The sequence below is a fragment of the Tachypleus tridentatus genome, chromosome 10, assembly GCF_004210375.1.
Source record: "Tachypleus tridentatus isolate NWPU-2018 chromosome 10, ASM421037v1, whole genome shotgun sequence".
In the NCBI taxonomy this organism is placed as follows: domain Eukaryota; kingdom Metazoa; phylum Arthropoda; class Merostomata; order Xiphosura; family Limulidae; genus Tachypleus; species Tachypleus tridentatus.
In genome coordinates this window covers 184,883,994-184,911,432 of record NC_134834.1, presented here as the reverse complement: position 1 = coordinate 184,911,432, position 27,439 = coordinate 184,883,994, and the positions used below count along the sequence as shown (strand labels likewise).

Genomic DNA, 27,439 nt, shown 5'->3' with positions numbered 1-27,439 from the left:
AATAAAAAGAGGCAGAGATGATGGTGTTATAAAAAAAAGCATCTCAAAACCTAAAAACATTGTAAATACTGGTGTATGAATGTCTCATTTTTGTTTATATAAATACTGATGTTTCGTTTATGTGTAATCTTTTGTTATGAGAATTGTGTGAATATAAAAGAATTATTTTATAGTAGAACATTTTACCTCACCTGTGTATCCACCCAATTGGCACCTTTTTCCGTGTTTTCAACTCGTCCGTAGAAATTAACAGGCAACATAAACTCAGGTCTTGCCTTTTCCCATGGGTTACCATACCTTAACCAATCATCTGGGTCTTCCACCTGAAAATATTTCAGTGTTGAAACTCGTATAACACTACCAATCAGTTTTCTGCACATGAACAAACCAACAGCTCATAGCCAATAATTTTGACAAAAGATATTTTCTATGCAGTATTTAATAGTTTTACTTAGTTTTAAAATTCAAAACACATGGATAAAAAAATTCTTGTAATGTTTTGTTTCTTCGTATTCATTATCTTCAAGAAAACGTCAGTAATCAACTTGCTTCTTTGTTTTAACAATTTATGGATAAAACACTGGGAAGTTGGCTACAGATAAATCCTAAATAAACAAAATATTAACATTGTTATTCACCAACCTGTTCCCCATTTTTAACCTTCTGTGCAAAAATACCATATTCATATCTAATTCCGTATCCATAGGCAGCTAAGCCAAGAGTGGCCATAGAATCAAGAAAACAAGCAGCCAAGCGACCAAGACCTCCATTTCCCAGTCCAGCATCCTCTTCAATGTCTTCCAGTTCTTCAATGTCCAAACCTAACTGAGAAATTAAATAAATCATTTATTCTCTATAAAGTAAATAATATAAAAAATAATAACTCCAAACCCAAATTATCTGATAAGTTCTATGAATTTTCAGTCTTTTCTTCTTTTTTTTCCCCCAACAAATTTTAAATTAATATTCTATGTAATAACAGTACTTAATACAAGGCCTAATTAAACATTAATTTCCTTATACAAACTGTTAATAGCTAAAACAAATCTTGTGAATCACAGAACCCTTGAAGAAAAACGTTTATAAAAAAAAATGATTCAAACATTTAAAACATTATATGACATTTAATCACGATATAAAAATAAGACCCATCCAAATTTATATCACAAATTACATGAAACTAGATACAAAAACAAGTTCCATGAGCACTTAAATCCATTTTTTAATGAATGGAATGGTAATAAACAAGTCACCAATACAAACACAGTACTATTACTCAGATTTAGCTGGAATACTTGGACTATTTACTAGCTTTACACCAAGTTATGTACATATACACACCTGATACAAGGCTTCATCACAAGCACCTTGAATACCCAAGTTGAGCATTGTATTGCATAATGACCGTCCCATGTAGTACTCCAGGGAAAGGTAGTAAACCCGCTATGAAATAAAATCAGAATAATTACTTGTTATTCAACTGCTTTCTTAAGCATCGAAGTGTCCTAATGTAGTTGGTGAACTCTCAACATGAGATACCTTACTGTACAAGTACAAAATATTTATGTTTCAAAGAACTGATGTTATAATTACTGTTAATATCATACAGTTCTTCAATACTGTAAGCGAAATATTATAAATCGTAACTTTATAACGCCCCCAAGGCTGAAAGGTCGAGCATGTTTGGTGTGACGGCGATTCGAACTCGCGACCTCGGATTACGAGTCGAGCGCCTTAACTTCCTGGCCATGTCGGGCCTTCGAGAACCGGAATGGAGTGTTAGGTGTTATTCTTTATACGAAAACATTCAGCCCGGTATTTTTAACACTTCGTTGGTAAAAGAGTACCCCAAGAGTCGGAGGCGGGTGGTGATGACTAGCTATCTTCCCTCTAGTCTTACACTGCTAAATTAGAGACGGCTAGCGCAGATAGCCCTCGTGTAGCTTTGCGCGAAATTCAAAACAAACCAAACCTTTTTCATTCAATTTTGTTTTTATATCTTATCACCATGCTTATATCTCTGGATCGTGTATATTAACTTACCAGAGCTAAACTATATTCTTAAAAACATAACTTCTTGAAGTCGTACAACTGAAACAAAAAAGTAAAATAAAAATGTATTCATCTTTATCCTAAATGACCATGAATTTCAATCACTACTCAACCGTATATAGGGAAAGGTCTTCAGAAGAAAGAAGGAAAAAAGTTCAAAGATTAATAATGGTCAAAAGCAGTTCAATATTACGTTTGTAGCAGTACTTAAAAAAAAAAAAAAAAAAGAGTTGAATTTCTGAGAATACTTTTATTTGTTTATTTTTATTCTTTTTTTTTTTATCTGTAGTTATTGCTTTGACACAAGAACGTTCATCCTGGCACTACGCCAATATTTTCTTTTTATTAAAATATCTGTAGGACAACGCGGACGCATGCAGAACTTAAGGAAATACGCGGGTCTTGACATCAGAGCTGTCAGGAGCTTAAATATAGCACGAAGCGTTGTCAAGTTTCTAGCATTTAGAATGGATGAAACTTAACACAGAACACCCTCAATGCCAAAAACAAATTGAAATTGCTTTATTGCGTTTTTCACACATTCTAATACCTTTTATTGTTTTCGTTAACAGTGTTAGATTTCAATAATTAGTGTTAATAACAGTAACAGTGTTAATAAGTTAGTAACTTTTTTTATACACCAGACATAATTTTAGGAAAGTTGAAAAACTTATACATCACAGACTGAGTTTATGATACTTTAATCATTACCGAATAATAATAATAATGGTTGGGTATCATGAATCAGTAATAATAGCTTACAAACAAAGGACGACGTACAGTCTTACTTGTAATACCAAAGGTTTGTTTGTTTTGAGTTTCGCGCAAAGCTACACGAGGGCTATCTGCGCTAGCCGTCCCTAATTTAGCAATGTAAGACGAGGGAAGGCAGCTACTCATCACCACCCACCGCCAACTCTTGGGCAACTCTTTTACCACGAATAGTGGGATTGACCATTACTTTATATCACTCCCACGGCTGAAAGGGCGAGCATGTTTTTTGGTACGACCGAGATTCGAACCCACGACCCTCGGATTACGAGTCGAACGCCTTAACATGTTGGGCCAATACCAAAAGGAAGTGAATTACAATATACTTTTGATAACTTTTACGGCTCTCCATTAAAGTAAATCTTAGGCTGAAAAATAAATAAAAAGAGAGAGAATTGAATTTCTACTTTACACAAAGTTTAACTTACAAAATGCAATATTCCTACTTAGTTGACTTATGAATTAAATTTATTTAGCAGAAACTTTAAAATGCAAACAGTATAAAAAAGGCGGGTGTACGTAAAGCACAAAGTTAGGTCTGTTCTTCTTATATTAGTTAGGCCTATTATACCAACATTACAGTGCCTATTAATCTCAGCCTTAAAATATTCTTGTCACATCTCCAGACAAAAGCGGTGATGTTCTTAAAACATTCAACAAACAGAGAAGCAAATTAACAAACTTAACTTGTCGTTAAGCGTAAGTGACATACAGGATTATCTGAGCTTCGCATACCGCAGATATGCATGCCCTATTTTAAGCATTATAATCTTGCAGACTTACCACAATAAATACAGTGGACCTCTACATCATTCATCAATTCTTTAAACTTTTCAAAAAAATTACGTTTCGGCGAAGAAAAGGGAAATACACAAAAAATTATGAATTAGTCCGCTGGATGATAATAATACAATAAGGAATAATTAATTTTCAAGTGTAGTCACGTGCTATTCAAAAATCTAAAGTATTATAAGTTAAAACAGATTTTATTAACAAAATGCAGTTTAAAATATTACTGTAGCAATTGTTACTGATATTAACAAATATGTATATTCAATGTTCTTTATATTAGAAAGATTACCGAAATGTAAATTTTACTTTCACGGATACATAAAAACGGATGTGCTCTGCTGGTAATGTTAGTTAACACACACAATCAGAATTCTGGTGCTACATGCACATTTATATATATTTACACTTTGATTGGTAAAGCCAGATGCAAACCAAAACTTTAATTATTTAAATCCGTTTTTTTCAGGCTAGAGAGAAGTATGATAACTTTCACATTTTCAATTTATTTACAACTATTTTGCAAAAATGTGATACAATTAAAACAAAGAAACGAAGTTAAAATGTATAAATTTAAATAATTGTTTGTTTTTTTTTAATTTCGCGTAAAACTACACGAGGGCTATCTGCGCTAGCCGTCCCTAATATTGTAGTGTAAGACTAGAGGAAAGGCAGCTAGTCATCACCACCCACCACCAACTCTTGGGCTACTCTTTTACCAACGAATAGTGGGATTGATCGTGACTTTATAACGCCCCCAAGGCTGAAAGGGCGAGCATGTTTGGTGTGACGTGGATTCAAACCCTCGACCCTCAGATTACAAGTCGAACCTGACCATATTGGGCCAGATTCTATGTTTTTTTGTCAATGATATTTCCCCCTAAAATAATTGATTTTCAGTTAATAAAAGGCATATTTCCAAGAACACTATTTCAGAGTTCAGTTGAAGTGTGTATATGGAGGGTACTTGAGATATCACTGGTGGTCCAGGGACTGGATGGAAGCACTTGGTTTAAATGTTTAAAATGTAAAAACCACCCTACTTGTGTATTTGCTTAATTAACTATATTATTTTACAAACATTCAAACAACGCAAACTACACATTAAATATAAATATATATACACACACACACACACACACATACATATATATTGTTCCCAAAATAAACAAATCATTTTAAACAAGGAGTGAGCAACTGCCCCTCCCTACTATAACTAAATGGCGCCCCTACGTTCGTCTTTGAAATAGAAAAGACAGCAACGTATTGACGAAACTAAAAGTATGATTCACACAACAGTTATATGATATATATATAAACATTTGTTTTATGGTTACATTTCAAACAGTCACATTTTTGCATTAACGTTCTTTGTTTCATCCATTATTTCGTTCCCAGAAGTACAAGGGTATAAAATTTATCAATAAGCAATTAGTTAATTTTACATAAAATACGAAGCCAGAAAGGGCATTTCACAGTTCTTGACGAAAATATTCGGCTGGGCCTGGGACGCTATTTTTGAACTCAGACTATAGTTCCGACACGTGATATTTGTGAATGATAAGAGTGCCAGGAAGTGAGTCTAGAACACCGATAGAAATGCTGATATTCCCTCTATCTTAACACCTTAACGCAAAAGAATAAGTTACACTTAAATATTCGTGTTTTTGTTTTAAATAAAAATTGCACAACTGGGTTATGTTAATTACTATAAGTACGGAAAGCAGCCGAGTCCTCTTGTCTTCGGTGGTATTTTAAAAACATATGTGATAGAGAGAAAAACACAAAGATAGAAGCTAGAATGTAGAAAAGGAAAAGTATATCTCAGTAAGAGAGTAAACTTAAAAGTTAGGACCCACAAAGAATAGGGATACACCTTCTACGAAACCTAATTCTTTATCCGCAAGCAGAGTGTATGTGCAACAAAAATAAATATACATATTAAGAGCAGGTATGTGTGTTAACTATGCATCTAGAAACTGATTTTCGTTGTTTACGATCGTTTGTGATAAGGCACAGTTACGACAGAAAGTGTTGGTACCCCTGCGTCCCGAGTGGTTTTTTGCTCATAACTTAAAAACGAGTAGACTAATAGAAGTATAATGTATTATATATATTATACTAACACATATCTACATAAATATTTATGTAAATTAAATGACAAATAAACTGTTTATAAACAAATAACCAAAAATAGGAGGAGCAGAAAGTGTTCGTACAGTTCAGAACCTGTGAAAAATCTAATATTCCCATAAAAATTTTAGTTTGGCGAATAAACTACATTATACCAATCCAGAACTAGACACTGGGTTTATAATTATTGGAATTTAGCCAGCAAAACATGTACTTCCGGCTATTTAGCGCCGTCTCCGTCATTATCTGCTTGGTCATTATGGCGAACAGGAAACAACTGTCCAGTGATTTAAAAAAACCGAATTACTGTAAAATACAATTCTCGTGTGTCTCTTTCCGGTATTGCTACACAATTTAATGTGCCAAAATCTACTGTTCAAAGCATAATTGCCAAGTTTAAGCTTACAGGATCAACTGCTAACCTCCCTCGTTCCGGACGCCCCACCAAAATTCCAGAGAGAACCAAGAGGAAGGTTCTCAGAGAAGTTAGTAGGAACCCTCGTATAACACGAAATGACATACAGAAACTGGTAATGGAACTAGAGTTGAAGTAAGTACCTCTACAGTTACGAACATGTTATGCTCTTCTGAGTTCAAAGCATGCCGTCCTCGTAGAACTCCATATTTAAAGCCTGTTCATTTCTAAACAATTAAGGTATGCAAGAAAGCATGTAGATAAACCCTTTACCTATTGGAAGAGTATTCTTTGGTCAGACAAGACTAAAATCGAGCTTTTCGGCCACAATGAAGTTCCCTATATTTTCCGTAAGAAGGGGGAACGAAATCTTCCAAATAACACCGTCCCTATAGTTAAACACGGAGGTGGCTCGATCATGCTATGGGGTTCCTTCAGCTCTTCTGGTGTAGGCAGCCTTCACCGTGTCAACGGAATCATAAAAAAGAAGAGTACGTTGATATATTAGACACTTACGAGTATATCAAGAATGATGCTCGGAACTTGCGGCTTGGGTGTTGTTGGATCTTCCAGCACGACAATGACCCGAAGCACACATCGAAATATGTGCAATCCTGATTGCAGAGGAACCATATAAGCATTCTGGAGTGGCCACCTCAGTCACCCAATCTCAACCCAATTGAAAACGTTTGGCATGAGTTGAAGACCAGGTTTCATCAGTGTCATCCGAAAAACTTGCAAGAGTTGGAAGCCTTCTGTAAAGAAGAATGGAAGAAAATACCAGTCGAGTACTGTCACGCGATCACGGAAGGCTATGAGGAGAGATTGCGCCAAGTAATTCACCTGAAAGACTACACAACTGATCACTGAATTAGACGCACCAACACTTTCTGCCCCTCCTATGTTTGGTTATTTGTTTATAAACAGTTTATTTGTCGTTCAATTTACATAAAAAATTATGTAGATGTGTGTTAGTATAATATTTATAATATACTATACTTTCATTATCCGAATCATGATACGTTTTAAGTTATGAGGAAAAAACTACTCACGACGCAGGGGTACGAACTCTTTCTGTCGTAACTGTAGTTATTGATGATGGAGCATGATTACATAAATAAAAAATAAAACCGAGAATGGAAACCAACAGTTATCTTTTGAAGTTTACTTCAGAAACTACAACGGTTGTACACCTGCATTAACAGCCTAATAAAAACCAAAATATCTACAAATGTAAAGATTTCCAATTTTTTCGAATTCCTTACTGACAGAAGCTCCAATAATCTAGGGAGTTGTGGGGCTCCTAACTTTTTTATATTTAATAGATAGCAATCTAATCCTATAGCTAAACGATAGTACTTTTTAACACCAAAACATCCAACTTTTATTGCTAATGACTAGACTGTTTCACAATTATATGGAATTCAACTTTCGGGTTTATATGTTTATTATTCTTGAATTTTGCACAACTATATTCAAGAACTTTCTATGCTAGCTGTCCCTAATTTTGAAATGAAAAACTAGAGGGAAAGCAGTTTGTCAACACCACTTGCCACAAACGTCTGGGCTACTTTTCCAACGAATATCGCGAGTGACCGTCACATTATAACGTCTCCACTAAAAGGGCGAGAATGTTCGTGAACGGGATTCTAACCTGTGACCAACATATATATTTACTCAAATTCTGTCTAAATAAATTTCAATTTAAGGATAAGCTTGTAAAGTTCCTGATGAGTAATAACATGCTTGGTATTGCTAGTACACAGAAATAGAACTAATGGGAGAGGGTATATAACTCACTTTAATCCCCCTTGAGGCGCGCATATACCAAATTCGATTTTATTACTCAACAGGATCTCTACCAGCCTATCTCCAAATTAAAATTAATTTAGCCAGAATATGAGTAAATTAATACATGAAACCTTGAACGTGGTCAAATACATCAATCGAAACCTCTTGAGTCCAAATTGTAATATATATCTCAAATTGGTCAAGAGCTATGAACTAAAAGTTTGTACTTGAAAAAAGAAACAAACTTAGAGCCGCGGCTAAAAAGTGGAAAACAAAGAAGTTTAACAAACATAATTAAATTATTTTTGACTTGACCTTTTGCTGTTTCATGTCAAATACTAGCATCCTGTGAAACAGTAGCTGACATACTTGACAGATTAATACACTTATGTTTAGATTTGCACATGACACAGACCAAATTTTATAAAGCTCTCAACTGATACTATAGAAAAGTCAGTAGAAGATAAAAAGTGTACTAAAAAGAGTTGGATATGTGATAACTACAATCAATCGTTCATTCACTACAACAGTATATATATATATATATAAGATTTAGTTCGACTTATTAGTGAACGTAATTATGCTGTTTACTTATTGTTTCAATTGTTCAGAGATTCAAAACGAATATTGATTCTGTTCTTCAGCTAGAAGATTATGTTTGGATTCAGAATAGTCTGTCAGTGTTTCTTGTTGTGCAAGTGATGTTTGACCAATTCTGACCCAAAACTGTAGAATGGTACAACCAATTATGTTGTCCTTGTTAGGCACAAAACTACGTAATATGCTATCTGTGCTGTACTCACCACAGGTATCGAAACTCATCTGTTAGCTCAAAAAGTTCACAGACTTACCACTAAGTCAGTGAGGAGGAACAGTTCAATAAGTTAATGGGATGTATTGATTTTAGTTCACCTCCAAGACCACACAACTCATGATTTATGTTTTTGTTAGAAAAGTTGTATAATAAAACACGATTTTTTCTAAATACAATGTGTATGAAACCAAATAATCAAAAACATTTCGAAAGCGAGAGCATTAAGAATAACTGAATATCAAAACACATATCTAAACTTGTTAAGAAAATTCGTCCAAGATATTAAGAGATTTCTTTTCAGCACAGAAGGCTTTATTTACTGAAAAAATCTCATCTAAATTCTTTAAGCCTTATAAGCGTTCAAGCCTAGGGTTGACCCACCAAGAAGTTCTCAAGGTTTGTTGTCGTTTTCTTAATGGAAAGCTACACAGTAAGTTATCCACACCCTGTCATAAGGGGGGAATCGAATCCAGGTTTATAGCATTATAAACACCTAAACTAAACGCTGTCCCACAGGCTTCCAAAAGGAAATTTACGGATGAAACTAAGACACTTTGAATAACAAAAATTTTCGTTTCAAATACTACATCATGTTGATGTCCTCCATGAATTAAAGGATTTTTTTTTTCATTTATTCTTCCCATCTGTTAATATAAGTTTTAAAGTTGTGGCTACTTTTGAATGTTTCAAATTTCGCGCAAAGCTACACGAGAGCTATCTGCGCTAGCCATCCTTAATTTAGCAGTACAGGACAAGAGGGAAGGGAGCTAGTCATTACCACCCACTGCCAACTCTTGAGCTACTCTTTTACCAACGAATAGTGGGATTGACTGTAACATCATAACGCTGCCACGGCTGCAAGGGTGAGCATGTTTGGTACGACGGGGACCGAACCCGCGACCCTCAGATTACGAGTCAAATGCCTTAACCACCTGGCCATGGCAGGCCCTGATTACTTTTGAATCTCTGTTTTCTTGCAGTTATCCAGTGGCGGCGCCAGGATATTTTAGTTTGTTTGTTTTTTGGGAGGGGCTTCCCAAAATTCCATCAATATGAAGTATAGATGGTAAATTATAATAATGTAAATACCAAGGTACATTTCAGAATGGTGTGCTATTTTGAACTGCGTTTTCAATGCGACGGCGATTCGAACCCACGACCCTCAGATTACGAGTCGAATGCCCTAACCCACCTGGCTATGCCGGGCCCCAAACAAACTCTTAAGCCTCATATGTGACGACACCTTTAGGAGTATCGGATATATAGCATAAGTCTAACATAAGAACGCATCCATAACAATCTTTAGTTTCACATTAAGACAAATCGGTTTTTTATTAAATCTTGAAATCCTTCATCTACGAGTCCCATTTTGTAACAGACCAACACGTTTAAATGGTGAAGTCGTGAAAGTTGAAACAACTGTATAAAGGATTTGGATACTTTTTTAAAACCTATGCAAATTATTATTATATTGTTGAATAGAAACAAGGTTCGTGAGCAGATAAAAACTGTTAAGTTACCTCCAATTAGAATCGGCCCAGCACGGCCAGGTGGTTAAGGCACTCGACTTGTAATCCAAGGTCGCGAGTTCGAATCCCAATCACATCAAACATGTTCGCCCTTTCAGCCGTGGGGGAGTTATAATGTAACGGTCAAGTCCACTATTCGTTGGTAAAAAAGTAGCCCAAGAGTTGGCGGTGGGTGGTGATGACTAGTTGCCTTCCCTCTAGTCTTACGCTTCTAAATTAGGGACGTGTAGCTTTACGCGAATTTCAAAAACAAACAAACACACCAATTAGAATCATTCCTCAAATTAAATAACTTTTAGGCATCGCATAAAAATAGAACCTTTGTAAGTAACGTATCTTTCTAAAGACTTTTAACTCACCTAAAAACAGATCCTTTGAATTTACTATACTTATTTCGTGCCTAATAAAGGAATATAAGTTACAATATTTGTCTTTTATATGCGTTATTCACTAATTATTTACACATTTTCCAGTAAATTCTGTTCTGTATTCATTCCGAAGACAAGTAAAACCTCATGTGTCACTCTCAGTTTCTTATACAGGACAAACTTAGATTTTGTCACCGTTAAAATAGCCATTTCTTGATTCGTTTCAGTCTTGTTCGAAAAACATATAATTGGTTTAACCCTAACAAGGGTTAAAAATTATACAACTTACAAACTACGTCTGCAACATTTAGTAAAACAGAATTCTCTGAACTGACGCATGTATATACAATTTATATATTATCAACATATTCTTATTAATCTAATACTGTAAAGAGCTCTAATAAAAGAAAAAAAAACTGTTTTCGATAAACGCTCATTTATTTAACATGAGTTTCAGTGAACCGAAATGCAAACCTTAAGTATGAAAATATGAAAAATAACAAAGTGACATCAGTATTGAATACATGTAACAAAAACAAATCTAAGTTTACACATAACTGGAAATCCAACGAAGAAAGTATACAAAAATGTTCTCATATCGTGATGCTGTTTGATGCTATAAGTTTTGTACCTTCTGACTAAATAGAATGAAAAGCTTGAAATTATGTTTCTCTTTCGGCGAATCAATAAAAACTTTATTATTAAAACCACGTTTAGCCTAAACCTTGTATGGTAAACATGAAGTGTCATTATACTCGTATATTTCTGTCGAATCGCCGACGTTAAACGTACAAAATTTGATATAAGACATCCAGTAATCTGATACAAATTACACTTACTTGTCTTGTACAAAAATAGCATTGAAGATCCTACATTTATCGAAGGTAAACAACAATTATTTTTCTCAAAACACTATAGTATTATTTTAATTTTACGAACTTTTATCTTATAAAAACTACCGAGTAAAACTACAATTAAGTTTGAAAAATATTAAAATAAATACTTTCAATAAATTCGTAACTAAAAGGAGAAAAGCGCGGTATTCAAGACAGATCCCTAATATATTTTTAAATTGTTCTATAATTTGATTTGTTTCAATGCAAATATAAATTCTGAAATACTTTTTATTTTTGTGTGGAACATCTTTGGTTTCACAAGCTCATTCATAAAGAGTAGAAATGACGTAACAGGTCTAGCACTTTTTAATATGAATGACGTCACTTTAAAGTTTCATCAGTATCTGAATCCTGCTATTATGTAACACTGTTTATACTAACAAGTTTTGAGATGTAGAGAAAAAACAGTAATAGCGTGAAAGAAGATTTTGAACATTTAAACACACATCTTTGGGAAAGAAAAAACACATAATAATGACACCATAACGTCCAATTATCTAAACCTAAAGACAAATTACCAGATCGAGTAAGTTTGTTCGGCAAAGTGATTTGATAAACGCAAATGTACACCTCATCTTTGATTACAACATGACTGCACAAAATTTATTTAACAACAATCAGTACTACTGGACAATAAAGGAATCTGAAAATATGGTAGGTTATATTAGCACAGAGCAGTCACTTCTTTTATGCGAAACGCCAATACATCTTAAGACGTCACGTAAATGACACTACAAAAGTTACCGTCCATCAATACGACGGAATTTTGCATCAAACAGCACAAAGTAACCTGCGTTAAACTAATATTCGCCCAGTTGAGTCCATTCCCAGTCTCATTCGTATTAGTAAAAACATCTCATGTTTGGGTCAAATTAGAACTGTTTGTTTTGTTTTTTGAATTTCGTGCAAAGCTACATGAGAGCTATTTGCGCTAGTTACCCCTAATTTAGCAGTGTAAGACTAGAGGGAAGGCAGCTAGCCATCACCCCCTACCACCAACTCTTGGGCTACTCTTTTATCAACTAATAGTGGGATTGATCGTAACATTATAACGCCCTCACAGCTGAAAGGTCGAGGGAGATTCGAACCCGCGACCCTCGGATTACGAGTCGAGCGCCTTAACCACCTGGCCATGCCGAGCTTAATATATTATGTACTGTGACTGTGTGACCGCCTATAAAGTTCATTTTCATTGTGGCTATTTGACCGTCAATATAGGTCACATTCATCCTCAAAAAAATGTCGATGACCAACTGCCTTCCTTCTAGTCTATTAGTTCAAAATTATGGACTTCTAGCTCAGATGTCTCTTGACTAAATTTGCATAAATTTCTTGTCAAACAAATACATGGTAAAAGCTAAGGTTGGCCAGGTGTGAGTTTGATACATTGTTTGGACAGATGTGAACTTGTTTTATTTGATATCGCTGTGTAGCGAGATCATAAAAATGTCAATGATAATATATCCGTAACTTAGCGGTAGTACATTTGGGTCGAGTTATTTTCAAGTTCGGCAAGATGCTACAGAGCAGCTATGATCCAGCTCCGGATCCAGAAAAATGGAGATGAGGTTCCAGAGCTGCTCCACTCTTTTCCTACTCTCCGTGTGAAGTTTGTGATATGTTGTGTAACGTGCGTTAACAAAATAAATACATATGAAATTGTACACACCAACCACTGAATTCACCACGTGCGTTTTCAGAATTATTTAGTGTACCTTTACTATCAACATAACGTGCCAAGAAGTAAGCAGTATAAACATATTTCACCTGTTGAAATAAATGTAGATTTAAATCGATTGGGTAATAAAAACAAAAATACCAAGCACGCTTTCTTACAATCACAGTTCTAGTATCTATAATCAGAAATTCATTCTAAGATAGCTTTAATTACACTGTTTTCTGTGATAACAAGAAGAAAAAAATTTACAATCCATGGTATTATGTCTAACCCTAACCCTGATTTTTCTGTCAGACTTCAGAAAACGTGTAGATGTATGGCTTCATGAATATTTTTGTTTTTACAGATCTAATTCACTCAAAAAATACAAGTTGCCTGTAATGTTATATGAGAAATATTATAATCCGTAAAAAATGACGGGGTAATTACTACAACTCCCACCCCATAGTATACCCTAACCTAACATTTCGTAGCTAGCTGAAATAAATAAATTTCGCAAAATCAGGCTTGACCAACAAAGAGACAGAAAACTGCGGTCGAGGCCGTCAAATGTCCGTAAATTCCTTTATGAGCCAATCAAAATTAAGATCATTCATGACATGAATTTGTAGAGTATTTACAGAATATTTATTAATAAATGTTAGTTTGATTAACAACTTCTATAATATATTTAGCAACTTTTAATATATAGAAAAACCAGGATGTTTTGGTGATGCTTTTCAACAATGGCTTTTATGCAATGTTGCTTAGTAACAAAAGTATACCCTAATATTGTTGTTAATTTATGCACTGAAAGAGAAAAAGGAAACAGACAACAAAACTGGAAAAAATATTTGTTGATTTCTTAATTTGGAGTTTCTGTTTTTTTATTATTATTATTATTAAAAACGTTGATAATATAACAGAAAATAGTTTAATTCAGAAACAACATAAGTTTAAAATTTAATCGACATTTTTTACTTTCACGATAAATTTTATGCATTTGGCTAGGTGATCCCACAATACGTCTTTACTTTAGGTTTATTTTACCAACATTCACTATACTTACAAGGTTTCACAGCCCCATTTCACCTCCGTTAGTAAAGTAGTAATGAACAGACCGTAATCGAACTATTCTATTTGGATAGACGCATATTGGCTCTTATGACTCACCCTATTTCGATAAAACAAGCGTGACGTAACACACCATGGCTTTTGTGTTTTTTTTTATAGGTTAGAATTCAACGTATCCCAAACTTTATCGATCCACGCCACCACTAGGCAAAAGAAAAAACCTAACAATTCTGTTTATTAAGTAGTTACGTCCAAACAGCTTAATACTTAATAAGTATTTATGTCCTAATAACTTAGTAGCCGTTTGAAAAAATAATACACGTAAATTGCAAGTAAAAACAATATTTTTATTTCATTTTTAAATAAACACAATTACTAATGGGATGTGTGCGCCTGTTAGGCACTGCACAGTTTCTCAAACCTTCGAATCTGATTGGACACCGCCACCTCATTTTCTGTTCCATATTGATTTTCGCGCAGTACTTGCTTTTTATCACCAAAAACCCAGCTTCGCAGATATATGACATCGCAATGGAATTAAGATTCGCTGAGCTTTAGGACCTAGCAGTGTATATTCATCTTTTACTCATATCCGAAACTCAGTTAGTTCCATGCTGCCAAATTTTGTTTTTAAAGTCTTGTCATAAGACAGAGCAATAAGATTTTCTTCTTCTGTAAAGGTAAATTCAAATGGAGCCTTAGTCTTAAATGGGTCTTGGATCCATGCAAACTTCTCCATATCACTGAGCTGTGTCAGGTGCTCCTCAAAAACAGATTTTAGTTCATGGGTCAAATCATCTTCATTGGATGTAACAAACTGCTGAAACAAGGGGAAACTGTCTTTTCCACCATCTTCATTCATTTTTCTTTTCCATAGTAGTAACTTTTTCTCAAGGCTGAAACCTCCTCTGCAAGTTTCAGAATGTGCCTGTTGCTTCTCTGCAGAGAGAAGTCCAACACATTCAGTTTTCAAAAGATTGCACACGTATGTTACGTTTGACATAAAATCACTATTCAAGAAGTTTTTAGCACATTCGTCTTCTTCTTCTTCGAAATAAGTCTAGTTACTATCGTAATTCGAACGCACTGGACAGTACATTTCCACGGAAGAGCCATAGCGAGCTACAGTAGTACAACAAATATGCGTGCTCAGATCCCATATCCTCATACAGTTTTTTAAAAAACCTCACCTTCTGTGGTTGAGTTTTTATAAAGTTCACTATTTTCAACACATTTTCCAGGACTAGGTTCAGTGGAGGACTTAGGTGCTTTGATGCAAGGGTTTCCCTGTGGGTTATGCAGTGGGTTCACAGTGCATCAAGAGCTTTGCTTCATACGAGTGCCTGCAATCCTCCGTAACAGCCAGACATAGAGCGACCACCATCGGTACAGACACCAACGCACTTAGTCCAGTCTAAGTTGTTTTCACACACAAAAGTGTTAAGGATCTAAAACAAGTCTTGAGTCTTTGTACCTGCAGCGATACAAAAGAGAAGGTCTTCCACAATTTTGTCACCATCCACGAACGTGTGTAGCAAATCAAATGAGCATATTTATCATTATCCATCATCTCATCCAGCTGTAACGAGAATTTCTTCCCTTTCAATTTTTTCAATTAGCTGATCGTTGAGGTCTTCGGCCATGTGTTGGATTCTATAACTGATAGTATTGTTGGATAAAGGCACCTTTGAAAGCAGTTTTCCCGCAGATTCACCAACCATAATGTTCACCATATCCACTGCAGCCAGTACAATCAGTTCTTATGCGATGGTGTGAGGCTTTTTACGTTTCGCGACTCTTATATGCCACCTTGTAAGACGATAGCAAAGCATTGCTTGGTATTGATACTTGTTTCAAAAACGTACCTTTTTGTTCATTCAAATCTTTTAACTTTCTAGTAAAATAATCACGGGATTCACTAGCCATGTTAGTATGACTGGACTGTAAATGACGTTTTAATTTACTTGGAAGCATGCGTTCTGGAGTCAAAACTTTTAGACATACTACACACTTCGGACACTCACATACTACACACTTCGGACACTCACATACTACACACTGCGGACACTCACATACTACACACTGCGGACACTCTTCATGCTCGACATCTACTGAAGTAAACCCAAAATCTAGATAACTATCATCATTTTTCCGATATTTTCTTTTCTTCACAACTTTGCCACTGGTCTGTGGTTCGCCATCCTTTTCTTCACTCCCACATTTCTTATTAATGTTCAATTTTTTTTTTCCGTTTTTATGCACAAGGACTAAAAATCAACAAAATAATACACTAACTTCACTACACCTTGCAGACACTTAATCATAACGCTCTTCAATAACTCTGACTGACCCAGAGAGTCTACAGGTATTTATATACAAAATCTAAGAAACGAGAAAGTTTGAGAAGTGGACAAAAACTTATCTCAAACATTCTAGAACGTCATCGAAAGGAATGTAGCGTGATCTAATGTTAAAACTGTGAACTACCTCGAGCTAGTAGTTCGCGCGGTATCCGACAGATGTCGATATTTCGACATTTGAAATATCCCACGGCGCCAATGGGTTACATAATACCAGTATATCTCCATATATATGTAAAAACGGCTCGTTTGAGTTGAGAAAATATTTTACGTAGAGGAGCGAACAACGTTTCGACCTTCTTCGGTCATCGTCAGGTTCACAAAGAAAGAAAGAGGTAACTGACCGAGCCGTTTTTACATATACATTTCTTTACAAGTGGGTCTTCTCGACATCACTGAGTATATCTCCATATTTTTAGAAACGAAAAACAGTTTAACATGTTTAATTAACTATCGTTTTCACTTAGTGGTTTAATAAATAAAAAATAAAAAAACTGGAAGCTTAACTGGAAAGGAAACCGAAATATTCTTGATTGAATATATTGATATTTGGAGGACAGAAATATAAAAAAATAATTCGTCGCCGTAAAGTTGTTACAAGATGAAAACACTAAAGTTTTTCTTTGTCGTTTTTTATGTTCTCACAGTTTTCTGTTTATATTATTTATTGATCTAAATATGTTTATTTATTCATGTTAATGTTGATTTTCTTGAAAAAGTAGTTACAACTTTCGTAGACACAAATACAGAAAACGTTAAAATAAGAGTTCACATTCACCATTTCTTTTAACCGAAATCCCATTTAACACGTATCGACTGTTCATTCTAAACAATACCACAGTAACACTATAAATAATATTATCCTAGCTAGCAATACGGTTCTGCGCTCGAAATCAAGCAAAGGCAACCGGAGCAGCTCCGGATATAGATAGTGTCGTTATCACCTCCGGAACCAGCTTGGAGCTGAACCACCGGAGCCAGTAAAGTCGGAGCATTGCCAACCTTAGTAAATAGTTTTTCATGGATTACTGGTCCCTTGAGAAAGGCTAAAACGTTTCACGAAAGAGACATTTCAAGGTGCCCTCAGAAGGAGCAGGCAATATTGAAATTTCCATGGAAGAAAGAAAGTCTTACAACTGAAATTTTGAAAACAAGAACTTTTGGATTTGGGCTTAAAATTTAAAGTCACCAGTAAGCTTAGAGTAATCGTATACCTCTAAAAAACAAAACAAAACTCCTCAAATATGCTGTCCAGTGAAATATTCCCAACACTATTCATCCAGATGGCAGTGTTCCTACTTCCACCTGAAGTCAACTTCAATAATAATAAATCATAAACAACAACAACATTTTTAGCAGTTCATCATTCTAAGTCTAGTTACAGACCTACTGGTTAGTAAAAGCCAGTTTTTATATTGTCTTCAGTATTTATGAATGAAAAGCGTTAAAATAAAGCAAACATTTCGCCAGATGCTTGGAATGATCTTCATGTACAGGGTGGCCCGCAAGTCCCTAACCATCCATATATTGTGTCTAAACAACGTTATAATACTAATGATGAGTTGAAGGCAGCTGTTACCGCGGCATTTGGAACAATAACCCCTGCTATGTTGAGGAAAATGTCTCACAGAACATGGCGCCGCATAATATTATGCAGCGAGAATAAGGGACAACACACAGATACACTGGATACATAAGATATACGGATGGGTAGGGACTTACGGGCCACCCTGTATATACCTATAATATGTATTTTACTTGTGGAAGTTAACAGTATTATTTTCACACTCGAAAAGTTATGAAAATTCATAAATAATATAATAAATTTTATCTAGATAGCTACATATACATATATTATTATTACCACTGGGTGGCATTTTAAGGTGTATTTTATTAATAGTGATATTACGATAGTTGTACGTGATCACACACTCTTTATATCACAAACCTTTGGATCTTTCTCATAGTAATATTGTTGTGTTCGAATCCAGCGACTCACTAGATGGTCCTTCACCGTATGAGCCAATGCAAAAAAATAGTCCCTTGGAGTAGCAACATTTCGATCTTTTACCAGTGTGTAGTGGAGATGTCTGTTGAACGTTTTCTTTACATTTGTAACGTTTTCAACTTGAGCGATACCTCTAACGCTGATCTGTTTTCTTTTGTCATGATCAGATTGCGGAATGGCCGACATTTTAATAACTGTAAAAATTTAATGTTTTACAACAAAATAAAAATTTTAGGAAATGGGTGGCAGGAGAAAGACTGGATCAACAGCTATCGAAAGCAGTACAGTTAACCTTTCTAGGAAAACAGAACCCAGGCAACCAATGTTCTCGGTTTCGTCTATTTAAACTGTTAGTGACTCCACGGTCAACGAAGGTCGCGCGTGCGTACAGTCTAATAAGGGAACTAAAGTGAAAATCCTCGCAAGTTACTTACACCATATAAAAACAAAGTAAGGGATATATGTAGTTAATTAAACCTTAAACCTACTACAGTTCGTGAAAATTTCAAATTATTTTACACAGTACAATGTTTGTTCTTCTCTGTTTTCTGGACTGTTTTAAATAAAAATGTATTACTTACCCCTAACTTGTACAAATAAACACACGTGTATGTGTGTATATATATTTTTATATACCGATGGTGATTTATTGCATATGCTTTCAGCTGCTATGATTGGTTAAGTTACATATCAAGTTTAATAGTGAGTTGGGTAGATATTTTTCAAAAGCAGTACATCAATTTACAATAAAAACTGTTTTTATGACACCTATATTTATCATAAATTTTTTATTTGTATTATATAATTAACTTTCAACAACATTATTTGACTTGGACTACCGTCTGGATGTGTGGTAATAAACTTTAAAATTCCTCATAATAAATTAAAATTCCCATTTATTAAATACAGAGGTATCATAATTTTATAATTCCTAATTTATTAAATTTGTTGGTTTAACAAAAGGAAATCCTCAATAACCTCAGCCTTTAAATTATTTTAGGTTGGATGAAAGTAAATTAATCTATAAGACTTTTTTTTCTCTCGCCCTCTTTTTACTAGCTTTATTTTTGTGCGCCAGCAACATCAAACGTGGGGCGCACGTGTATCTGATTCAAGTTTCTTACTCATCAGAATCTCTACCAGCTTTTCCTCAAATTGAAATTGTTTTCAGCAGGATTAGAGTAAATTAATATTTGAGACCTTGAGCGTGGTCAAATACATCAAACGATAGGGTTTGACCTCTTGAACCCAAACCTAATTGTATCTCAAATAGGTTTAAAGATGGCGTTTTTACTTGAAGAAATACAAAAAAAAAAAAAAGAGTCGTTCTGTAAACCGTTATGCCGCGGGCTATACATACTTAAGGCAAGAATCAGACATTTTCTGCCTGTATATTAAATGGGTAGATAAATCATAAACATTGACCCGTGAATAAGACAGGTCAACGTGTTGAAAGAACAAGTCATCTTTTTTTTTAATCAGATAAACAAGTACGTAGGGTACAAACCGATATTCCTAGGGCTACAGTTCCGAAAGCCTGATATTCTGAACAATGTTCACCACTACTACTGCACCTTGGTTTAACCTTCTTATCGGTTTCAACTTTTATTACATCAATATTTCGAGAATTTTGACATAATATTTCAAAAGATAAGAAAGCTTTCATTACGGGGAGCTATAATACAGGTCCCTGGAAAGATTACAAATATACATCAAAATGTTATCGACGAATGTCCCTTATGTCCCCCCGCTAGGTACAGCGGTGAGTTTAGGAATTTACAACGATAAAATCGGTGGGCTCAACAGATAGCCCGATGTGGTTTTGCTGTAAGAAAAAGACACACACATACATACACACATGTCCCAAATATAATATTATATACATACTGCTGTTTACGTAATATAATAACCTCAATGAATAAGTAATTCTTTTTTATGTTCCGTTTTTCGAATACCGAACTTTCATCAATAGGTAAAAGGGCAAATATGAAAATCCTTCGAGAGAACAAACCAAGAGAGAAGCAGCCAAGTTTACCTCACGTGCGAAGCGACATTTTAACCTAAATGAGTAAAAATAAAATAAAACAGTTTTGCGCGAAGCTACAAGTATTACAATTAATTAACAAACACAAAGGCGCAGTTATTTCTTACTACAACGCTAAAATCAGGGGTTCGATTCCCCTCTGTGGACTCGTGAAATAACAGTAATAACAGAACGATTGTTACTAGACAAAGTGGCGACGTCAGGCATACGTATTTGATACTTGTGTAGTGCCTAAATATTCCAAGGAGTTCTGATTAATGGAGAATTATATTAATACCATTTTCATCACAACTTTGACTTTTGTCTGTTTTAATATAGAATCCATTTGAAATATATATATATATATATGTGTGTATATATAACTGCAGCAGTAAAACACTTCACAGTCAGGCACACGTGCGGTGCACGTGCGCTGATTGGTTGTCATGTGCACTACACGCGTAGTGTTATGAGAAAGATACTGATTCAGAAGTGTTACTGTGGCTATGAGTAGAATTAACTTTTAACAAGAGTGTTTTATGTTGGTGCGAGCATTTAGCTACATCAAAAATGACGGGATAATTACTATAACTCCCACCCCATAATATACCCGAACCTAGCATTTCGTAGCTAGCTGAAATAAATAAATTTTGCGAAATCAAGCTTGACCAACAAAGAGACAGAAAACTGCGGTCGAGGCCGTCAAACGTCAGTAAAGTCGTTTGTGAGCCAGTGAAAATTAAAATCATTCACGAAACGAATTCATTGAGTTTTCATAGTTTTGTTTGTTTGTTTTTTAATTTCGCGCAAAGCTACTGGAGGGCTATCTGCGCGCCGTCCCTAGTTTAACAGAGTAAGACTAGAGGGAAGGCAGCTAGCCATCACCACCCACCGCCAACTCTTGGGCTACTCTTTTATTAACGAAAACTGGGTTGACCGTCACATTATAACGTATCATGGCTGAAAGGGTGAGCATGTTTGGCGCGACGGGGATTCGAACCCGCGACCATAAGATTACGAGTCGAACGCCTTAACCCACCTGGGCGTTTGAGTTTTCATAAAATATTGTTGGTAAATATCAGCTAGATTAAAAACTTCTATAATATATTTAAAAATAGTTCGTTTAAACTCTGCTTTTTCACGCTGAGCTACAAAAGTTTAACCTAATGTTGTTGTCAGCCTATATAGTAAAAATAGAAAAAAATGCACCGACAATAAAGCTGTAAAATTATTTAGTTGATTTTTAATTTAGAGTCTCCGTTGATTAAAGAAGTTTGTTTTTATTAAAAACGTTGGTGATATAACATAAAATAGCTTAATTCAATAACTATTTAAATTTGAAATTGAATCAATATTTTTTCTTTCACGTTAAATTTTACGCGCTTGATTCTAGACTACATCATCCCACACTACACGTCTATACTCTAGACTAATTATACCAACAAGGTTTCATGGCACCCTTTCACTAAAATTGTAATGAGCAAACTAATCGAATTTTTCTATATGGAGTAATGCATTTTGGCTTTTATGAACCCTCCTATATGGAGAAATCAAGGATGACGTGACGTAACAGACACTGACTTTTTTATAGGTTAATATATTTGTTTGAATGTGGAAATAATATAATTTGTATTTTTTTTAGAACTCTGATGGGTTATTATTGACCCTGATCAGGTAACGATAGTAACTGGTGTTAGTACTGTTTTCTTAGGGTAAAGCTACATAATGGACTCTCCTGCACTCTTAACACTATGGGGAATCGAACCTTTATTTTATCGTTGTAAGCTCATAAAGTTATCGCTAACCCACTCGAAGACACTTGTAACAAAATAGGAAATAATATTATATTATAATGAAATTTAAATTTTAATTAATTTTAACAATTAGTCAACAAATTATAGGAAATAATTGTCATCGTTAATGGAATGATTATGTGATATAAGATGCGTACTATTTTTTAAACATTGTTTTGTGTAGTTAATAATTATTTTGAAATATATGAAACACTTCGCAAAATATTGTTGTGATATATTTCATCGTTGCGCGGTTTCTTTTGGTTTGTTCCTTTTGTAACTTTTAGCAAAAATGTAAAACAAAGTATGCACAAACTCTGGAAATCATGCTGGGCTTATATTATTTACAATAATAAGTTAATTGTAGCAATAAAATATACTGACAAATGTCAAACAAGTTAAAAATGATTAAATGTAAAATAAAAATTGAACTTTCTATTCAATAATTTAAGGAATTTTATGGTAGAATTTTTTTGTTTTTTCAAAACAATTTCTCATAAAAAATTAAAGACATTTTAAGACCTAAAACATTAATAGTAAATCAGAAATTATACACTATTCATGAAGTTTGTATCAAGTTTCATGCAATTTGTTAGAGCGTTTTCATTTCAAGAATTAAAAAGAACAAGAGAAATCAGTGGCACTCATTCAATATGGAAAGATATAATTATTTGGTAAAAATAATACCAAGTCTAACTCAGGTATCGGTAACGGATTTGTTTATTTCTTCTGATTTTCTCGCTTGTCATTTCCCCCTGGTGGCTTATCTGGTATTTAAACTTGCGGTGGACAGATAACATATAACCCATTGTTTAGCTTTGCGCTTAATTATCAAACCAACGTTCATTTTGACTTAATTTGTAGGCCTAGATTCACAACGAACGTTTCACCAAAAATTTATCGCTAATACTATGTTAACTTACAGAAATAAACTTGTACAATTCCTCAGCTAATCGATCGAGTAATGAGAGCAAACGCGATAACTCTCACTGAATATATATACATATTTTTTACACTGATCTTTACTCTCTTAGTAAATAATTCACTAACTGCTCGTATTTCTAAAATGTACTTTCACCTCTAGATATAAGACAAAAAATGAACATTTTTACATTTTTGGCAAAGAATCAAATTACAATATTGAAAATATAGCTTACAACAATAAATAAATGTATTATTAACTTTGTTTAACGCAAATTAGAGTTTATTTCGAGACATATTTACAAACGTACATACAATAACCGCTGATATCTCCAGATTGTAATTGTATTAGCTCAATATTTAGCTATTACAACTTCGTCAGGGGTTATTGATTTCCTACCAGTGTACTAGTCTTGTTGAATCTAAATTAGAACACCTTTAACAGTAAATCGAACATCCATGAACGTATTTAGAGGGTTTAGGTTATATAAAAATAATATCAAACATTCTTGGATTTAAATTGTGGAAACGAACCACACCGACAATGCTAAAAACATCATTGGTGTAAACCAACAGATAAATTATTAAAATAATTAATTCTATAATAAGATATGTTTCGTGTATAAAACACCTCTTCATACTTGTATCTATTAATATTATTTCCTTCTATTATATCCATATATACGTTTTTTTTGTTTGTTTGTTTGTTTTGGAATTTCGCACAAAGCTACACGAGGGCTATCTGTGCTAGCCGTCCCTAATTTAGCAGTGTAAGACTAGAGGGAAGGCAGCTAGTCATCACCACCCACCGCCAACTCTTGGGCTACTCTTTTACCAACGAATAGTGGGATTGACCGTAACATTATAAACCCCCACGGCTGGGAGGGCGAGCATGTTTAGCGCGACGCGGGCGCGAACCCGCGACCCTCGGATTAGAGTCGCACGCCTTACGCGCTAGGCCATGCCAGGCCACCATATATACACAAAGCAGTGTCTGAACATATATTTTAACAATGATGGAAATATATAAAAACTTCGTCAAAATTCCACGTATTATAATCTTAATGTTTTAACGTCTCTACTCTAAAGGTCAATCTCCGTATTTGTTCACTTTAGGTTTCTTTTTCGTGTTGAAAAATCTATTCGTTAATCTTTCATTCCAGACAACTATGGCATTTAGATAGATAAGATATTTCCATGTGATAAAATGTTATCTGTTTGTGATATGCCATGTTCTTATCCAAAATGTTACACAATAACATTTTTAGTAGTGACGTTTTAGAAGGCAAGTGTTGTTCAAATGTCCTAGGCCAGGTGGGTTAAGGCGTACGACTCGTAATCTGAGGGTCGCGGGTTCGAATCCCCGTCGCATCGAACATGCTCGCCCTTTCAGCCGTGAGGGCATTATGTGACGGTCAATCCCACTATTTGTTGGTAAAAGGGCAGCCCAAGAGTTGGAGGTGGGTAGTGATGACTAGTTGCCTTCCCTCTAGTCTTACTCTGTTAAACTAGGGACGGCTAGCGCAGATAGCCCTCCAGTAGCTTTGCGCGAAATTAAGACAAACAAACAGATAAGAGAAGTAACTTTCATGTTCTAAGACAATATTTCATTAATCATAAATTAACATAACTATCGTTCAGGTGACGGATACTGTAACTAGAAAAAAATATATTTTAAATCTATATCTGTACTTGTCATTTCATCATGTTATATTGATACATACATGACAATATTTGATGTATTGACAAATATATTTGTCAGCCTTAGGCGTTACAACAAATTGTTGTAACGTTGTTTCAAACAATGTCTGAAATTATCTTTCAACCCTTATGAGTTTGAACTGATTTTGTCAAAGTTCAAGATATTGAAATCTTAAGAATGCTATTAACATCTCTTCACTGAAGATCAACCTTTGTATTTATTATATTTAGTTATAGAAATACCCTCCCTTAGGGCAGGTATAACTACTAGTTCCCGAGAGAGGCTTTTGAGCCTACTAGCTAAAGACCGTTCTGCCATCTTTTCTGTAATTGTTTAACAGTTCTACAGTAATAAACTAATACTTGACAATGTATGATGTTCTCCGTCCGTAAGAACAATTATTTTATTTAAATTTTAGTATAAACATGAGCTGTCATCACAGCATTACGTCACAGAGTAGCTTTTATTGAAGTATTTATTTATGGACTCAGTTGTCATTGAAAGTCTTGCTTTTATATTGCAACACTCGTGAGGTTTTCACTAAATAAACACAAATATCTTTTTAAAATTTGTTTTTGATTGTTTTATATTTCAAATTTTCTCAATTTTATAAATGTTTTGGTTAAATCTAAAACATATCACTTTTTGTGGAAATTTCACCTGTTTCATTTATTGTTAAGCTATAAAAATTCTGCCTAGTTGTAAAAATATTATCCAGTTATGATTGGTGATAATCGGTGCGGTAGTTTTCAAGATCGGTCTTGGACGTGTATATTAAAAACGCCATTATAATAAGATATCGTGATTGGATAGCAGAACTTATTTTGTGATTTCAGGAAGCTTAATTTATGACGTATGACTGCAGCTTTCGCGCGATGAGCTGTCTTATTTGTTATTTTAACAATAACTGAGTATTGTAACGTTTAACTATCTTTTGTATGTTTTTAAACTATGTTATTTGTTTATATCTGCTTGAGAAATGCTGTCAATTATTTATACTTACATATTCTAACAAATTAATTATAACCTATAATCACTTGACCAAATTTGTAGATACCAGGTAAAAAAATGACTGTTTTCCAAGGGCGTATTAACCAATATTTTGTGCAACATAAGTTACTTTACGCGTGGGTATATTTGTTGTTTCGTTGTAGCTCATTCACCCACACGTGATAATTCTTAACTTTTTCATAATTGCTGATTATTAATATCTTTCAATTTGCCCATTTACAGTCTTTCTGCGTATTTTTATAAATACAATTTATATAATTTTATATTTTATTTCGTTGCATTAAAGTTAGCTGTAAAGTAATTGGTTAAATTCTGAAATTGTGACATTAGACTGTTGTTAAACTACGATTATTTTTCTCATGAAATAATACATATAGAATATTCAAACCTTTTGTTTTTCTCAATGTAACGTTAACACTGTTGCTTAATTATTCTTGAGATAGGTATGGTTTTTTTTATGTATTACTATTTTATTCAAATAAAAGATGTACGTATATAGTTATCATAATTTGAATTATAACTATAACTGGATGGGAATAACCTTAACAGTGCTATGAAAGAAAGAAATCTTAATAGTTAATCAGTTACTATAGGCATCCAAGCAGTGTGCTGTTTTTAATGATAGGGTAAACAGGACTTTAGGTTGTATCTACAGAAATATTGAATACAAGTCTAAATATGTTATAAAGTAATTGTACAGGTCACTAGTTAGGCAACATTTGGGATATTGTTTATAGTCTTGGGCTCCTTACCTTAGAAAGGACATTGAAGTTGGAAATGGTTCAGAAGAGGTATACTAGAATGCTGCCTGGAGTGGAAAGATTGTCATACGAGAAGAACAGGTTAAGATATTTGAAGCTGTTTTCTCTTGAAAAAATGAAGAGAAAAAAACACCTTATGTATGAGTGTTATTTAAGGTTTTGTTTCTTTTCGTGAAACCTCGCGGACGGGCAAGGTGACCTTGATAGACTAGAGGTAGAGAAACGTATCTAGAAAATGCTATGAACTGCACATTTTGTTTCATTGAAAAAGAAATTTTTTTCGGGGAGCTTACCTCTAAACATCCCTAGGAGGCGATTACCTTAGGCGTAGGTTGCGCGCTAAAATTTTATTTTTAGCTGTGGCGTAGCAACTCATAAAATTGCTTCGAGTTTTTCAAGTACAAACTTTTAACTCACAGCTCCGTCATCTCTTGACCTGTTTAAGATATAATTGTAGTTTTGGACTCAGGAGGTCAAATCCTTTCAACTGATAGTACACTGACTGTAGTTGATTAATAATCATCTAAGGCTCATGCCACGCTGGTTAATATAGTTTAAATGATCATAAATT

At 34.4% G+C, this 27,439-nt stretch overlaps 1 protein-coding gene across 6 annotated transcripts in view; it reads right to left on the bottom strand.

The window, feature by feature from the left end:
* Positions 1-27,098, bottom strand: part of LOC143231111 (glycogen phosphorylase-like) — a 53,804-nt gene extending 26,706 nt beyond the window's left edge. For 2 of the 6 annotated variants that reach the window (XM_076465716.1, XM_076465715.1), the window contains exons 1-5: positions 26,860-27,098; positions 10,286-10,524; positions 1,342-1,443; positions 643-825; positions 192-323 (exon numbers count right to left, since the gene is read on the bottom strand). In XM_076465716.1, coding sequence (XP_076321831.1) covers positions 192-323; positions 643-825; positions 1,342-1,413 — 387 coding nt within the window. In that variant the 5' untranslated portion in view covers positions 1,414-1,443; positions 10,286-10,524; positions 26,860-27,098. Of the gene's footprint in view, positions 1-191; positions 324-642; positions 826-1,341; positions 1,444-10,285; positions 10,525-18,597; positions 19,272-26,859 lie in introns of those variants that run through there. The other 4 variants (XM_076465717.1, XM_076465714.1, XM_076465713.1 and 1 more) reach the window with 2 other exon arrangements.
* Between the last annotated feature and the right edge of the window lie 341 nt (positions 27,099-27,439).